This window comes from Ovis canadensis, chromosome 1 (genome assembly GCF_042477335.2).
Source record: "Ovis canadensis isolate MfBH-ARS-UI-01 breed Bighorn chromosome 1, ARS-UI_OviCan_v2, whole genome shotgun sequence".
NCBI classification, from domain to species: domain Eukaryota; kingdom Metazoa; phylum Chordata; class Mammalia; order Artiodactyla; family Bovidae; genus Ovis; species Ovis canadensis.
In genome coordinates, this window is record NC_091245.1 from 230501446 (window position 1) to 230519695 (window position 18250).

General features: G+C 42.4%; 1 protein-coding gene across 1 annotated transcript in view; it reads left to right on the forward strand.

The window, feature by feature from the left end:
• Nucleotides 1-13279, forward strand: part of LOC138443456 (caspase recruitment domain-containing protein 8-like) — a 47664-nt gene extending 34385 nt beyond the window's left edge. The window contains exons 13-17 of the mRNA XM_069595945.1: nucleotides 2421-2555; nucleotides 5307-5445; nucleotides 7144-7224; nucleotides 9719-9991; nucleotides 11802-13279. Coding sequence (XP_069452046.1) covers nucleotides 2421-2555; nucleotides 5307-5445; nucleotides 7144-7224; nucleotides 9719-9991; nucleotides 11802-11821 — 648 coding nt within the window. The 3' untranslated portion in view covers nucleotides 11822-13279. The remainder of the gene's footprint in view (nucleotides 1-2420; nucleotides 2556-5306; nucleotides 5446-7143; nucleotides 7225-9718; nucleotides 9992-11801) is intronic.
• Nucleotides 13280-18250: the final 4971 nt, after the last annotated feature.

Consider the following 18250-nt stretch of genomic DNA (forward strand, 5'->3'; position numbering starts at 1 on the left):
GTGGGTGGAGCACTGACAAAAGATAAAGCAGTGACTCAAAATTATCCTTTCAGATTCAAAATCGGGGTTTGACCGATGCGGAAAAAAAAAGAAAAAAAGCATTCAGTTCAGTTCAGTCACTCAGTCGTGTCTGAGTCTGCGACCCTATGAACTGCAGCACGCCAGACCTCTCTGTCCATCACCAACTCCCAGAGTTTACCCAAACCCATGTCCATTGAGTCGGTGATGCCATCCAACCATCTCATCCTCTGTTGCCCCCTTCTCCTCCTGCCCTCAATCTTTCCCAGCATCAGGGTCTTTTCAAATGAGTCAGCTCTTTGCATCAGATTGCCAAAGTATTGGAGTTTCAGCTTCAACATCAGTCCTTCCAATGAACACTCAGGACTGATCTCCTTTAGAATGGACTGGTTGGATCTCTTTGCAGTCCAAGGGACTCTCAAGAGTCTTCTCCAACACCACAGTTCAAAAGCATCAATTCTTCGGTGCTCAGCCTTCTTTTTAGTCCAACTCTCACATCCATACATGACTACTGGAAAAACCGTAGCCTTGACTAGATGGACCTCTGTTGACAAAGTAATGTCTCTGCTTTTTAATATGCTGTCTAGGTTGGTCCTAAGTTTCCTTCCAAGGAGTAAGCGTCTTTTAATTTCATGGCTACAGTCACCATCTGCAGTGATTTTGGAGCCCAGAAAAATAAAGTCAGCCACTGTTTCCACTGTTTCCCCATCTGTTTGCCATGAAGTGATGCCATGATCTTAGTTTTCTGAATGTTGAGCTGAAGGCAACTTTTTTACTCTCCTCTTTCACTTTCATCAAGAGGCTCTTTAGTTCTTCTTCACTTTCTGCCATAAGGGTGGTGTCATCTGCATATCTGAGGTTATTGATATTTCTCCTGGCAATCTTGATTCCAGCTTGTGCTTCCTCCAGCCCAGCATTTCTCATGATGTGCTCTGCATATAAGTTAAATAAGCAGGGTGACAATATACAGCCTTGACATACTCCTTTTCCTATTTGGAACCAGTCTGTTCCATGTCCAGTTCTAACTATTGCTTTCTGACCTGCATACAGGTTTCCCAAGAGGCAGGTCAGGTGGTCTGGTATTCCCATCTCCTTCAGAATTTTCCACAGTTTATTGTGATCCACACAGCTATTGTGAAGTATACTACTTTGTGAATTATAATTTGAGTTACAGAATTTATATCAAGCTACCCACTCCCAGGGGTTTTAGGTTGTAGTATTTGCATGCTTTAAAAATGTTATACAGATTATAACTAGCAATATGTATTAAAATGTAAAAACTTTAATAATAGATTTTTTTGTTTCCTCCTAAGAAAGCAAAATATGCTTCCTGTAATCTCACTAAAGATACTTTCAGTTGGGAAAGTAGCCTTCAAAGTGGTATAAAAATAACTGCACCTAAAGGATAATTCTTGGAGGAGGAAATGGCAACCCACTCCAGTATTCTTGCTTAGAAAATCCCATGGACAGAGGAGCCTGGTGGACTATAGCCCATGGGGTCACGAAGAGTTGGATGACTGAGCGACTGAACACACATACATATAAAGTAGAATTAGCATAGATTTGGAAAAAGCACTATTATTTAATGAACCTTATATTTTAAAAGTAAATTCAGTTAACTGAAAGAGCATTATCCAGACTTCCTGGGAAGCTGGGGTCAGGAGCTGATTACATCAGCAGATGTGGAGAAGGCTGCCATCAGGACAATGGAGAGCGTGGCATGGGGACGGCAGGATATCCTTCCTGGCTGGTGTTTTATTTTTACGCCTTCTCCAGTTGGTTTTTTTTTCCTGTGTAGGAAAAGATTTCCTTGAACTCTGTCTCAAGAAACCTAAATTTCATATTCAGCCATACAGCTACTTTACCAAGGGACCTTGGGCCAGAGATTACATTCACCTCTTGGGGGGCATTGGAACAATACATGTAAAATCGGGGTCCCCTCTAGGGCCATGTCAGAAAGAGAATTGTGACAGCAAGGATGGGAACATGTCAGGTGTGGAGCAGAGACAAACTTTGAGTCAGCTGGAACCACTTCCAGTAAAAGAGGTGCTCTCTGTTCACGTGATGGGCATGGAATTAGTACCCAGATGCAAGTGCTCATGTAATGTTCTCAGACCCTTCAGAAGCAAATTGGTGGTGCCACACAGGGTATAAGTGACACTTTTGGCTGTAGTGCTTTTGTGGGAAGATGTTTGGCTATGTGACAGGTGTGTAGAACAAAGGTGCCTCAACATCTGGGCCATTTTCCCCTTGTGATCACTGTGGGACATCCTCCCTGGCCGTCATTTCTGTAGGAGGACATGAAAATAATACAACTGGCACACACACTGCCCAGTTCTTGACTTCAACTCTCACAGTTGTTGGTGATGTATTTCAAAACCCAGACCTATTTCCACCTTTAGGATATTTCCAAGTCTATAAAGCACTCCTGTAAGAAATTCATGAAAATCGACAAGCCTCCGGTTTGCCAGAAGTTGCTGCAGAATGGGAAGAAGTACAGGCTGATCAGTGAGCCAGAAGCTGAGATCACCCCAGAGGTAGACACTGTAAAAAATCAACTTGGAGTAGCAGTGGGGGGAGCGTGTAGATTTCTTAGATAGAGCATTTTGAAGATATTTAAAAATAATGCATTTTGTTCTCCTTTTTTATTTCCCAGTGTCTAAGAAAGCAGTTGTTTTGTTAAACTTGCAGTTTATTCCAAAGATGCTGTTGAATTTCAGGGTTCATCTGCAGTCATCAAAAAAATAGACTCTCCATTTCTCTTTCCCTTTGAAAAGGTTTTCAGTTTTCTTGCATTTTAAATGAAGTTATTAAAATAATTTTAGCTTCAAAGGAATACAAAACTTAAGTTTAAGTCATTAAGTCATGCAAAGCATTAAAGGTTAGTGGAAAAGAGTTGCTAACAAAGGATACTGGAATGCATTTGAAAAATAGTTATGGGAATAAATTGTTAGATTTGAAGCATTCACTGTACACACCACGACACTTGTAAGTGATTTTGGCTTGTCAGAAATGACTTGGTTATTTTTAAAGTTTATTTTCATTATGTGCCCTGGGTGTATGCCATAGCTTATCTAGTCTGGACATCTGTGTGGAAATTCCTTTGGTCTACCTCCTTTGTCTGTTTTACAGTTTATGAAAAGTTGAAAACATGTTTTGATTCCATTAAATTAAAAGTGGGAGGCAAGAGAACTAATGGCAATGGTCCACGTTGCATTGTTTTATTATATTGGTATTATCAGGGCCTTGTGCCCAGTAGAAGCAGTCAAGTTGATGAGGACAGTCTTCCTTCCTTTTCAGTTTCAAAGCGTCTCTGCACATGCTTTGAACCATTTGAGCCATACAATAACACGGCTGAGGAAACCGGTGTGTAAAGCAGGTGGGCGCTCTGCCCAGGCCACACATGAGAGCCGAGCTCACCCGTGGCCCTGGCTGCCTTGGCTCCTGAAGCTGCCATCTCCCCACTGGTTATCTGAGACGTTGATTTTCGTCCCTTCCATACCGATCAGGCCCCAGCAGGTGGCACATCAAGAGAATCACGGGAATCAAACTGCAGCTTTGTCCGGGCAGTGGAACTAAATGAAAAGGGTGTGCTTTTGAGTGGCCTGTGCAGCATAATGAATTTCCCTGGGGAGCTTTAAAAAAAAATTCGGTGGCCTGGGTCCCACCTCCAGAGATGCTGACTTAATTGGTCTGGGAATGGCCCAGGCACTGGACTTGTTAAAGCTCCCAAGGTGACTATAATGTGCTGCCAAGGTTAAGAGCCACTAGGAGAGGGAAGAATATGTATTGAATGGGTGGATGTTCCCAGAAAGAGACCGAGGGGATCCCAGGAGTTGTTTCTTACTAAAGATGTTGATAGCCAGAGGGCTTTAAATAGTCTGCTTTCTAGTGCATAGTCACATAGTTACCGTAGTCTGTCACTAACTGTGGGCTCCCTCTTAACCAAATTTCTGGCCTATAAAATGGGGATAATCGCCCAAGATTGCTGTAAGGATCATATAAAGTAATGGTTTGGGGCACTCCTGAGAGTTGTAAAACTCCGTGTAAATATAAGGTGCTCTTATTAGTTTTATACCATTAATGATTTGCTTAGCTGACATCAGATGTGCCTATTACCAGCCAGCCTGATAAGAGCTAGGAATTAAAAAAATAAGTAAGTCACAGTCTTTTCCCTCAAAGATGCCAGTGTAGTGAGGGAAATGCTCCATTTATGTAGAGAAATAATTTTACTATAACATGGTGTTCCTTTAGAGATGAGTACCAAGTACAGTGGGTTTCCAGGAAGGCTTTCTTGTGGGTGATGTTGGCTCTGGGTTTGAAGGGTGAGGGATTCCCTGGGAGAGACAAGCTTTCCCAGGCTGTCCTGGGAGAGGTGGCCCCAGGTGCCTAAGGAGGGCACGGGACCCTGCAACTGGGCTGAGCCGCAGGAGAGTTCGGGGGAAATGAACCTGGAGGGATTTAGGAGAGTGGGGGCAGGGGAGGCTCTGTCTCAGGTTTGTAGACCTTGGTGACTGACTCTTGGAAGGTTAGGAGGATAATACTGGTGACTTGAAACAGAAAGGAAGAGGAACAGATTAAGAGCATTAGTTTGTGATGGTGACACCCAGTGCAGTTCACTGATGTTTTTTTAAAGATGTGTTTCTTGCTAGCCAGTCTGGAGAGAAGCAGAGGCAGGGAAGCCAGGAGACAGTCGGATAGTGGCTAAGAGCTCAGACTTTGGAGTCACAGGTATGGATTCCAATTCCAGTTCCACCACTAAGATGTGGACTTGGGCAAATTCATTCACTTCTCTGGGATCCTTTATGCCTAAAATAGTGATAAAAGGATTTGTTGGGGGAAGGTGGTGTTCAGTGAGGGAAGGTGGACACAACGCCGCACATAGTTCTGTAAATGTGAAATCAGGTGGACAGATCGAGAATGATCTAAGAGAAAGGTGGTAAGGAGCTTAAAGCGCCTGGGAGAGGGTGACTGATGGCTGAGCACAGGTTCCATTTGGGGAACGAGAAATATTGGAAGTCAGGAAAGGGCTGAACTTGGAAGACAAGGGCCATGGGGCTAGAAGTTTCAATGAGGTGGAAAACAGTTCTGAGTAAAAGTAAGAAGGGGCTGAAAGCAGGAGAGTGAGAAGAGGTGTGGTTAAAGAATGGATTTACAAGGTCAGAATTTCAGCGGGCATCCACCGAAGCACTAACCCTTCTCATTGTCTTTATTCCTTATCTGACATTTTATGTGGTTAATTAATGCAACTTGTAAATTTAAGAAAACCACCTTTTTTTTTTTTAAAGGAAATTGAATTTGTGGATGGTTCACTTTTAAAATTGAAAAGTTATATTGAAGTGTATCTGGAGCAACCAGTGGAGTTTAAATTACTCTTGGTTGAAATGGATTCTGAGGAAATTGTATGGAAGGCAAAATTGAGAGAGTGTGAGTATCTTGCATCTTGAATTAAAACTCTGTTTGGCAGGTGGGGTTTGGGGAGGGTTTGGGGGAGTGGCTCGGGTGGAAAGCAAATAGAGTGTCTGTCCCATCACCATAACATCAAAAAATTTGATTAAGAGAAGCAGAGGCCCCAGTTCGTGGGACGGATGCACCGGCCCTGGTTCTCAGGCTCCCACTGTCAAATCCCCACATTCAGCAGGTGCACGGAGCCCATATTTGCTATTGAGGCTTTCTACTCCAGAAACAAAACCCAATCTAATCCATTTGGGATTCTGTCCTAGTTTAAGGCGGAAGCTTTTGTATAGGTGTGATTCCTGTTCTCAATATTATACCCTTAAGTTAGCCAGTTTGAAACAGGCCCTTTTATCCAAACTACACTTACTTACCCCAGAGGAGTCCTAGTTTTGGGATTCTGTATTGGGGATTGTATTATTTAATTTGCTCAAATAAGTGAACCTGAAAGATGTTGCCTTTTAATCATAGCAAATGCCTCAGTAATAAAGATATTTAATATGTATCAACCTGAATAACAGATGTTCTTCCGGACTAAATCTCTTTGCAGTTTTAAAGACCACCTTTTAAGACTGTTTTTAAAACTTAATTAATAATATTCTGCCTCATAAGATGGTTCTGGTTTCTATTATTTTGGGGAGGCCTATCCTAACGATGAATGGAAATTGCCCATCACTCATAAGACGTCTTCACTCAAGCGACCTGTGGAAGGCCTGCCCAACATGTAGGCATGTGTTAGAGCGGGGCTGAACTCACGGGGCAGGTGGTGTCAAATCGTAATGAAGTTTCTGCAAAGAACCCTCCAAGTATACATAATGATAATACATATATGAGATTCTTTTACGTGTGTGTATATTTGTGTGTGTGTGTGTTGCTTAGCCATGTCCGACTTTTTGTGACCCCATGGACTGTAGCCCACTAGACTCCTCTGTCCATGGAATTCTCCAGTCAAGAATAGTGGAGTGGGGTACATATAAATACACTTAAAATTTAAAGATGTTATTTATTTTTTAAAAAATGTTTAAGGCTTCCTTCTCCATATGGCAGATGATGCCAATGTTCTATTTATAGTAATTTTAGATTTCGAGAAATGCGGAAGGAATGACGTTTCACCTGACCTCTGGGTGTGGCAGATACCATGTCAGCAGTATGCAGATGACTGAAATGTGGGAAACACTGGTCCCACCAGACATGCTGGAAGGAGTTCAAGCTCAGGGTATTTGCATACATACAAGTTAAAACCCACATTTGAATTTGAGAGAGATTACCAAAACCCTAGAGCTTCACGTGCTTTCACACATCGATGCTTTAATTCCAATTTCATACCGCCTTTCCGACTGCTGCTTGTTGTACCTTACCAGGTGACTGGGTTCAGCATCATCAGAACCAGAACATTTCAAAAAGCAGCACAAGTGGTAAGTGCTTGTAAGTGGACATTAAACTCGTCTCTTCCTTCCATCCACTAGAATGTTAATTCTGCTTTGCAAATCAGTAACGTTCAGGATCTGTTAAGTGTTCCATAACTCTTAATCATCTGAATGAGTTTTGAATCCTTTTTTAATCTGTTCTGTCAGAATGATGATTTTTAAATGATTTTTTAAAAGTCCAGCTTGAAGATGGCTGGATAATAAAACCATAAGGGAAAGCCAATTTGTTGTTGTTTTTTTAAAGGTAACAGGCGACGAAAAATGAGTAGCAGCTTGCCTGATGAGACGGTCTATGATAAAAGAATGAAGCAGATTGACAGTTCAGGTTTGTAAAAATGTCCTCTGTGGCCATCAGTCACCTCCTCTGGTCTCCCCCAGGATGTTCATCAGGCACATGTTCTTCTTGGGTCAGTCTTCCTGGAGCCATATCCTGGGTGTGCCTGCTCTCCCAGCTACCTTCCCTGTGTCCAAGCTTCTCAGGCCGGGATAAAGGTCCTACGTGGTCTGCCCCAGCCTGCTTTTCCACCTTGACTGCCCACTCCTCCCCTGCACTTGGTGAAAGTAGAATTGGGGGTCGAGGGAAGGTCTTGCAGCCTGTAGGGTCAGTGGCTGTGGCCCGTCCATCTGTGCGTTTCCTATAGCACTGAGCCTGCAGCCTCTGATATAGACGATGAGTGTTCACTGAAGAAGTGGCTAGTGAGTGTGCATGTGTGCGTTCACTGACTTCTCAGTTATTAACTATATTTGCGGGGAGGGAGCCACCAGCTCAGTTATTAGAAATAAAGGTCAAGTTAATTTCTTCCATTTAAATGGCAGAGACCAAGGCTTGATAGCTGTGAAAATACAGTAGAGATTTAAGCACTAACAACAGTACTCCAAGGAGCCAGAAGATGGGGTATGTACCTAAAAATTCAAGTCCAACCAGAATTCACAAACTGAAGTTAGAAAACCCAGACTCAAATTACACAAGACAAGATCTTAAGGCTTTGGGGGCCTCATGTAGATGAACCCTTTCATCAAAATACCTTTTATTATTGTAAGAAGGTGTGAATCTAAAAGCAGATAAACTCTAAAGACTAAAATGAGATGTTATTCGCTTGGAGTTGAAGAGGATGGTGTATGTCGGATTTCACTGTTTGTCACTAGAGAATTGTTTATTATTTCTATTAAATGAACATCAAAATAAATGAGGCTCTGGAATTATTTTTAAAACCTAACCAAATTAGGATATATATTTCTTTCATTTTTATTGAGATATAGTTGACAAATAAAAATTGGATATAAGTACACAATGGGATGCTTTGAAGTGTGCATACATTGTGAAATATTTACCAATCGGATTAATTAGCACACCTATCACCTCACACAGCCACCTTTTTTTTGGTGGTAGAACTCATAAGACCTTCTCTTAGCAAATCTCAAGAGTATAGCATAGTATTTATTATTAACTGTAGTCATCATATTGTATATTAGATCCTCAAAAATTATTCACTTATAACTGAATGGGACACATAGGAAAATTTTTTCCTTTTTTGCAGTTATTTGGCTATTTAAAATTAGCTCCAAGAACAAGTAGCTAGACATAGAATAAAATGACCAAATACTACCTAGAAAATTAAGGATTCCCAGCCTTTTTAGAGTTGACAGTGTGGTAGCAAATAAATTAATAATGCTTTACTTTTGTTTAGGTATTTTCACAACATTTTTAAAGATACTGAGTCATTATCCTGATAGTTTGAGGCTCAGCATATCACCATATTGCTTTTTAAAATATAGTCATCTCTTAACTCTGAGTCACTTTGAGATCTTGTTAAAATTTAGATACAGAATCTGACACAGTAGGTTTGGGGATGATCCTGAGAACTTGCATCTTTGATGGATGGATTCCCTGTGTGGTTTCTCTTGTAGCAGTTTGGGGGAGGAACACAAGCCACATGCGTTAGAAGACCACTAGGGGGCAGTGGCCATCCTTTAGAAACCATGCTTGAGTTAAGGGAGTTAGGGTTCAATATAAATGTTAGGTTCCCTTCATTAGACTGTTGGCTCTAGATGAGCAAAGTGTTATGGTTCTGGAGGAGGGGCAGGAAGGATTCTTCCTCTTACCCTCTTCTCATGGCACCTCCAGGGTTTGTAAGGCCTGATCCTTAATGAGACTCTACACCTGGTGAGCTTTGATGCATCATAGCACAACCATCTGAAAAGTGTGAACATAGAACACCCAGCTGGGGCTGGTATTTTGTATTGGGGCACTGGTTTGTATTGGAAACATAATCCCTTCCAGAATGATGACACGGTTTCTTAGTGAACAACAGATATTGATATTGCAGACTGTGCCCTGACTTTTCTGTGGAATATGCTCTTCCCCCTAATGCCAGGAGATGGCAGAATGGAGACTGCAGTTCATATCTCTTGCTGCCCTCTTTAGTGACCACTAAAGGTAGCACTTTGTATGTGAAGATGCAGAGATGGGCAAGGAGAAATGTATGTTTTTCTTTTTGAGCCACATAAATTATTTTTGATGCTTGATTTTTTTTTTCTCCTCCAGCCTAATTTGTGCAGCTTTGTAAAACAATTTCATTCCCTGAATCACTGAACTATCCTTGTGAGCGTTATACCCCAGTTCAACCTTATGTGTAATCATTCCCTTTTCTTCTAATAGTTTGGAAAGCAGGGATTTTTTTGGCACTTAAATTTATTTTAAAAGCAGTTGAAGTTTCAAATCATGGTATCCTTTTTTATATAAAGAGAATACGTTTTCATAGTCGATGACTATAAATGAAGTGTTGAGAGGAACTACTGAATTCTTCATGTGCTTTTAGATGGGGTGAAGACTAAAGCCCTGTTAACAGACACTCAGTTGTTTAACCTTGCTGAGAAGCTGGGGAAGGAGTGGTTAAAGATTGCCATTGCCAACCTGAAGCTGAATATTAGCGAAATCGATGCGATCCGGGAGAAGGAAGACAATGTTACAATCAGTAAGTTTAAGATGCTGAAGAAGTGGCAAGAAAAGGAGCAGAATAATGCCACAGCTCAGAATTTATGTAACTGCTTAAAAAATGTTGATTCAGTTGAAGTCCAAGATGTGCTGAGAGGTAAGCGGAATATCTGAGTCATTTACTGGGGGTCAAGCTGTGTCTTTGCAAATAGCAAATTTATACTCTAGAATGTGTTAGTCACCTCTAAGCTCAGGTTCAGAAGATTGTGCAAATGCTCCACAATAAGCACGTGGGTCACAGTCTAAGTAAAGGTGATTCACGTGTGGCATCAGAGGAAGCATTTGAATACCATCTCAAGTGATGGCTAGGTTTGTGACCAAGCAGATTTGTTTTTCTTTTTAATTGACGTATACATGATACACAGTAAGGTACAGGTGTACAAAGTAGTGTTTCACAGTTTTTATAGGTTATATTCTATTTACAGTTCTAAAATATTGGCTATATTCCCTGTGTTGTGCAGTATATCTATGACTAAGCAAATTCCTTACCTAAAGCCTCTATATTCTCATCTGTCAAATGGATGCGAAACTTCCAATATCCTAGGTCTCTTGTGAGAATGAAAAGAGATAATGCATGTAAAAGCTCTAGGTTCAGGCAGTGAGACTCAGGCAAGAGTAGATAATGTCCTTTGTTGTTGTTCAGCTGCTCAGTCATGTCCGACTCTTGCAGACCCCATGAGCGACTGCATGCCAGGCTTCCCTGCCTTTCACTGTCTCCTGGAGTCTGCTCAAACTCATGTCCATTGATAATGTCCTTAACGGGAGACCTAACTGGAAGCCTTGAGCCTTCCAGACTTTCTGTGGTGTTGATGCAGTGCTCCACTTGGTGGCACTAGTGAGCCTCCAGCAGCAAAGATGGGAACAGAGAGCTAAAGCGAGTTGTTTCTGGTCTCAGTCCAGAAAACCACAGGGTTCCTTCCTTTGTTTTGAAGCACTTCTTTTTTTTTTTTTGTGGCTTGACTTAGCATATTGTTAGACCCAAGGTCAAACCAATTCACAACTTGGATTTTTATTAATATGTACTGTTACCATGATTAACAAATGCTGTGTTACTTCTCAGAAGCAAGTCAGAGAGAGGTTTACATTTGGCATTCTATTCGGACTTTTTGTTCCTTAAAGAATGTAAAAGTGTTTCAGCCACCCCAAAAGCTTATATGAAAAGTTAAAGTCTGGGGTGACCACTCAGGATGATGTCAGGTGTGGAGGGCGAACTTTCTGAACGCCCCCACCAGTTCGGATACAAGAGCTGCAAGGCAATAGAATAGCCAGTTTCAATATCAAATTTCTTTTTCTTGAATATGTTGAAATTATGTAAATCACCGAGGCCCACATGTGGAAATCTCCTTATTTGCATATAGGCATTTCTGCCTGTTGCTGTACTGGCCTCTGCTGTGAGAAGGAAACAGTCATAGCCTCTTCCATCAAAGGAAGGCTTGGAAATCTGACGTCTCACAGATCCTGTAGAATGGGTGGTTATTTGTCGTTTTGTTTTTATTTGCTCTTCACTTTGCTAGACGCTTGACTTGCCACCACATAAAGCTGAATAAGGATTTGTGACATTTTTTGGCAGTGAAATGGATCATAAAAGCTTATTAGTCCAACTTGTCATTGAATAGGAGAAAAATCTTCAGTAAGTTACAAATGAACAAAAAGCCAGAAATTTTCCAGTGTTTTCTGCCTACCTGTAGTCAAAATATCTGGGTGATTGACTGACTGTTGTGTCTTTATCAGGGCATTTTAGTGTCTTATAACTGCAGCCTTAAAAAATTGGACTGGTTTATCTTCATCTCAGGAAAACCCAGCCACTCCAGCAGTTCCTTTTTGAAACGGACAAGTGACTTTCTTTAAACGCATGTGCTCTTTCCCCACAACAATGAATCCCTGAATTTGTTTCTCTCCCTTGTTAGGCTTCTTACAGGAAACCTGAGGTTTGAAAGATGAGCTGGAAAAGGAAGCCTCAGGAACTTCTGCCTTTAAAGACTGTCTCTGTGGTAATAAGGCACAGACTTCGGGACCTAGAGCTACACAGCCTGTGGAAGACCACTTGCAGCTCACATTATTCAGGGGCAAAGGGAATGTGAAATATTTGGAAACCTTGAGGAGGAGAAAAAAAAACCTCTATAATATCAAGAATTTTTTTTTGGTACCTCCCACTCTCACCATCCCACCCGGCTTCCCCACCCAAACACATACACTTATAAAGGGTGCCTAACATGACTCAGCAGTCAGGCGAGAAATGTGGTAATTTTCCTACTGGAGTCTGTGAACTATGAAATTCATATCAAGCGTTTGGAACATTTTTTTTTTTTAGCAATTAGGTGGTGGAGTACTTAAATTGCACCGATTTCACTTAGCTTTTTTTTCTCGTGTCACTAATGAGGAAGAGAGGTTCCTATTCTTTCAGCTCCTACACAGTCAGATACGCACGTGCTGCGGGGTCCAGTATGTCTTTTTATGTGAGGTGTGATTTCCATGTCTTATTACTAACCAGTCTGGCTGGTGGTCTGTTAAACCATTAAATCAATCATGTTACCTGGCCCTAGGGTCATTAGAAAGGATTATAATCCTCTCCCCATCCATGTTGGTGCAAACGCTCACAGGTGGTGGCCTCATCTCACTGGGGAAGTTCACCTGGGGCCATCGTCAGAGTCCCTGCAGATTTCATCAACCTTCTGAAATCACCAAACACTGCATTTCTTGACCTTGACCCTGGATTGTTTACTTCTGGGAGAGTTGTGGGGGTGGCAGTGCGGGAATGCCACTTAGAAATAGCCTTAGTCAGGACCAAGGAACATTGTCATCTCTTCTCGAAGAGGACTTGCCCCAGGGAATCATGGGCCATATTGGCTCTTGTTACTGGGTGAAATCTTTGTTTTTTAATATGTATAGATATTGTCGCTCTCCCAGAATCATGCGTGTGGTGATTAACATTTTGGATATGTTTTGTTAACTTATTTGAAGAAACTATAAATTACCATTAGTCTCCTGTAGACAGTAGCTGAAGAGTAAATTCAATCTTAATGAATTAATCAGAGAAACATACTTTAATGCTTTGCCTGTGAAGAACAAATTCATTTTATAGGGAAGAACGTACTGATATTAATGATCAGGGATCCAGTGGAATTCAAATCAGTGTCACTTTATGAGTTTTTTTTTTTAATTGTTGTATATTTCAGGAAACACATGGAGTTTTAACATTCAGAAGTGTAAAATACTTAAAGGTCTTGACTTTTTAAAGTGTTTATTATTTTTTGTAAGTTGTTTTCCAAAGAAAATCATAATTTCAGAGGTGCTTTGTATATAAGCTGGTTTCCTAACAATTTCCAGCCTTTTTCCTACTGTGGATAAAGAGAAGAACAATAAATCTGCATTTGTACAGTGCAAATGTGTCTTCTTTGTGTTATTATTTACTTACAGATTACTTTTTAAAGCATCATCTCACTTGATTGTTAGTATCTGGGCTGTTTGGGCATTAGGTGGTTTTGCTCCTAGACCCAGTTCTTGGAGTAAAGTTGAGTGAGGGTAAAGCAGGGGCAACTAACCCAGGAGTTTTCACAGATTCAGGAGCACCCCCACATCCCCTAACCTTTCTCCCTCCAGGAATGACTCCAGGAATGAGTGTTCTCCCACCTGTGCATGGGAGGGTATTTTTTATTTAAAACCAGGTGTATTCATAATGAGCTCCTTACCTGTGTGTCTCTGTTAACAGGGTTTTCCTGCACATTGGGACATGTTTTGTTATTTTGGGGGGTGGCTTTAGGGGACAGGCTTTCTCCCCTGCTTTGTCAAGTAGAAGTGTTTTCACTCCATTTTCTAAAGAGGACACCGTCTTTGCTGAATTGAAGTGTGTTCTCATGAGGATGGTTGTTTTCAGCAGTCGGTCCAGCCTGTTGCCATTGCTGGAAGTCCTCAGGGTGAAGCAGCCTGCTGCTTGCTGAAGGTGGCGATCCCAACTGCTGGGAGTGCATCTCTTCCAGCCTACACACCAGGGTTTGAGGGTTTCTGATAATGGTTCTGTGGCTGCTGCTACTCAACAGAGGCCCTGGGGTAGAATTCTGAGTGCAGAGTTCTGAAGTTCTTCCTGCCTTTTTTAACTGAGACCTCCAGCCTGGAGCCTCCAGAGGACTCAGATCCAATCTACTCCAGTCATGTTGTAAATTCCTAGTTAAGCAGCCTTGGAGTTAGGCTGCCGTCTTTATTCTGCAGAAGTCCATTCTTGCTGTGCGCTTTAACCTTTGGCATGAGCTTCATTTTTAGAAGGGGGTCTTATCTGTGCATTTATAGCAGTGTTTTGTTTTCAAGCAAATTGGGAAATCTTAAAGATGGTTTGTGACATAAAAACTGGAGGGAGGGGCTTGGATGAGTTCCATGTTTTCTTTAGCTGGAGGACCGTTTTGTGAAAGGAAGTCTCACCTGGAAGCTACATTGGTGAAACATTCAGAAGTGGCGCTGCTCTGGTTCGGGGGGTTACTGAGGGCTGATGCGGGGTTGTTGAGGCGCCCTGCTGGACCCCTGACTGGCTCCTGTTGAGTAGTGTGTGAACGAACCAGCCATTGAGATGACTGCTGTTGAGATGGCTGGGTCTCTCGTAGCTTGTATCTATGACATCTGCAGTGGGAAGTAACCCCCATTTCCAGTTCACTGGTAATACTTCCGTGGCACATTGTTCCTGATGGGCCGCAGAATCCCAGACCATAGATATGTCAATTACTTAAATCATCCACCCAGAGCATGTGACAGCTGATGCTCCATCAGCCTGGGTTCCAGAAGAGAACAGCAGAGCAGAGCCCCCAGCCGATCCACAGTGAGCCTGTTCCTCAAGCAAGAAATAGACCTTTGTTTTAAGCCAGGAAGCCAAAACTAGGAAGAGCCTTGGTGACTTTTACCAGTGTTCTCCCATTCTGAGCAGGTATAATTGTTTTGAGCCAAGAGAACATATGCATTTAAAAATTTTTTCATGTGATTGGGAATGATTTGATTTTTAAAAGACTTTCTTATTTATTCATAGGTTAAAAATGAGAAATGTGGGAACTCATGAAAATTTGCCTTTTTCTACCATTTTTAAGTGCCAGGGCCTAAGTACACAAATACATGAGTGACATGACCTTTCCTGTACTTGTGTCTCTCACAGTGTAGTGAGGGAGAGAGAAGCATAAGTAACTTTAATGCTGTTTGCATGGTTATGATGACTTACTGTGACCCGAATTATTGTTTAGTTGCTAAGTCGTGTCCAGCTCTTTTGCGGCCCTATGGACTGCAGCCCACCAGATTCCTCTGTCCATGGGATTTCCCAGGCAAGAATACTGGAGTGGGTTGCCATTTCCTTCTCCAGGGGATTGACCCAGGGATCGAACCCAGAAGTCTCCTGTGGCTTCTGCATTGCAGACAGATTCTTTACCACTTAGCCACCAGGGAAACCAGTGACCTGATTATGAGAAGCAAAGGATACGGGTTGCAAGCACAGGCCAGAACCAGGCTGCCTGGGCTCAGATCCCAGCGTCTATTACTTACTGAGTAAGCCTCTATGGTCTCTTGCTTTATTTCCTCATCCATAAAAAGAGGAAGGCAATGGTGCCTCCTCACAGGGTTTTTGAGAGGATTCTGTGCATTTGTGGTATAAACACTTGTAGAAACACGCTTGGTACTTAGTAAGCACGGAGTAAGCATTAGTTCCTGTTGCTTCTAGAAAAAGGTTACTTAAGTGTATTGTCTCTGATGTTACATTGATGTCATAATTTATACTCATAATTTAAATATCATACTAAAAGATACATACAAATAACTAAAAGTTTTGAGTTGTTCTGACCTAATACATGCCAACTGAAAAGTTGATACAATTCAATTTTTGAAAAATATGGTTGGACTTTCTTCCTTATTTAAAAGTTTTCTCAGTCAGCTCAGAATGCTACAACAAAATACCACAGACTGAATGGCTTAAACAACAGAAGTATGTTCCTCAAAGTTCTGGAAGTCGGGAAGTCCGAGGTCAGGGTGCTGGTGGATTTGGTGTCTGGTGAAAACTTTCCCAGGTTTGCAGCAGGTCAATTTATTACTGTGTCCTCACACTGGGGTTGGGGGAGACCTCTCCAAGTCTCTATTTTTTTTTTTTAACTTTATTAACACAAGCCTTTTTTTTTTTTTTTTCTTTTGCCACACTGCAAGTCACATGGGATCTTAATTCCCTGACTAGGGATCCAACCTGTGCCTTCTGCATTGGAAGACAGAGTCTTAACCGCTGGACCGCTAGGGAAGTCCCCTCCGAGTCTCTTCTTACAAGGGCCCTAATCCCACTATGACCTAACCTCCTAAAGGCCTAATACCATCACACTGGGGATCAGGGATTCCATATATGACTTTTGAAGGAACGCAGACGTTCAGTCCACAGCAGTATTGTAGATGCACTTTGCCTTAAAACAGGAAGCCACAGTTATGCTAGCCAGAACCAACATTTAGTCCTCAACCAGGGACAACTGCGTGGCCCAGCTGACACAGCCACAGGGACTTCTGGCCTCTGTCCCTTCTGGCTTTAGACAAAGCCGGTGTTCTCCTCTTTTGACTCCCAGGCTTTCTTTCCTCATTAGGGTGTCTAAGGCCCTTGTGCATCTCTTGAGTTGTAACATACCCACCTGTGGCTATCTGGCCAGATCACTCTGCAGAACTGACCCCCTTTCCCCAAAGCTCTGGGCCTTCAGTGGGCCTCTGTCAGCTGTTTTTTTATGTTAATTCTCAGATTCAGTCATTCTTATTTCATTTTTAAAAAGTGATCTGTTACCAAATTTCTCTAATGAGCTAAATCTGATGCCTAATTTTAGGAGGGGCCTCAGGCTTCCTAAGTTACTTGCTCCCCACCCTCTGCTCTGGGAAGGTAGAAGCCTGCTTGTTTGCCATCGTGTCTTGTGCCAGACCGTCTCCTCTGCTGAACTCCCCTAGTAGGCAAACCTGGCAGGACAAGGCCTCACTGAGGTCTTCAAGCAAATGATCTAACAATTTTAAAACCTTGGTGTTGAGTGCAAACTAGAGGCCAGCACTGTACTGAGTCATTCAGTCTTCACAATAGCGCTGTGAAATAGGGCTACAGTTTTCTGAATTTCACAGATGAAAATAGTAGCAAAGAGCAAACCCATTTGGCCCATCACCAAACCTAAGGGCTAATAATCATGATCAAAAATTGCTTCCATTTATTGTGTACATATTACATGCCAGGTGCACTGGTAATGCTTTGTAGGAGTTGCTGCATGTAACCCTTGATCTGATCCTTTGAGGTAGGTTCTAGTATTATCTTCACTTTTTAGGGGTCATGTGCCACACAGCTTACAGGATCTTAGTTCCCTGACCAGGGACTGATCTGGTAGCCCCGGCAATGGAAGCACACAGCCCTAACAATTGGACTACCAGAGAAGTCCCTATCTTCACTTTTTAGAAGAGAAAATGGGTAGGGAGAGGTCAGACCAGCATGGTCACGTCATACAAGTTGTAAATGGCAGACTAGGCTTAAATAAGAAAAACCAGAAAACTGGTCAAGTAGTGAAGAATGGACTTTGTTGTGAAGATATTTCTTGGGCTAGTGATGTTTTTGAAGGATGAATTGAATTGAATTGAAGTTGCTCAGTCGTGTCCAACTCTTTGCAACCCCATGGGCTGTAGCCTATCAGGCTCCTCCGTCCATGGGATTCTCCAGGCAAGAGTACTGGAGTAGGTTGCCATTTCCTTCTCCAGGGGATCTTCCCGACCCCGGGATCGAACCCAGGTCTCCCGCATTCCAGGCAGACGCTTTAACCTCTGAGCCACCAGGGAAGCCCATGGTAATTTCTGGAACCAAGGAGACACCTGTGATCCTGTGTATAAAGCCAGTCTATAACAAGTTGACAGTCTTGTCTGTCCTCGTCTCCAGGCACAGACAACCGGCCAGACAACCTTGCCATTCCAAGGACTGGAATGGGCTGGGCTGGGCTGGGATGCCAGCAACTCAACGGCACCGGTCCATCAAAGCCACTGAGTTCTTGCCATGATCAAAGCCGGCCGCCCCAAACCCAGTACTCAGAGGCAGGAAACTCCTATCTGTGAATCACCTGCTGGCCGTCCAAGCTTGAGGAGGAGTCCCTAAAGAACAGGAGGCATGTGATGGGATCTCAGCTTGATGATTTCTATCTGATTGTACATCAATTTGGTGGGGGGAGACTCTGAAAAACAAGCACGTCTCCACAGGTGAGGACCTGTGGTGGCTATATACACTCCCCTCCCTGTTCACTGGAATACGAATTGAGTTCTGAGGGAAGGAGTCACCTGAGAAAAGACAGGGGGCACAGGGATGGACTCTGAATATTCCATTCGTTATGGCCTTTTCGTATTAAGGAAG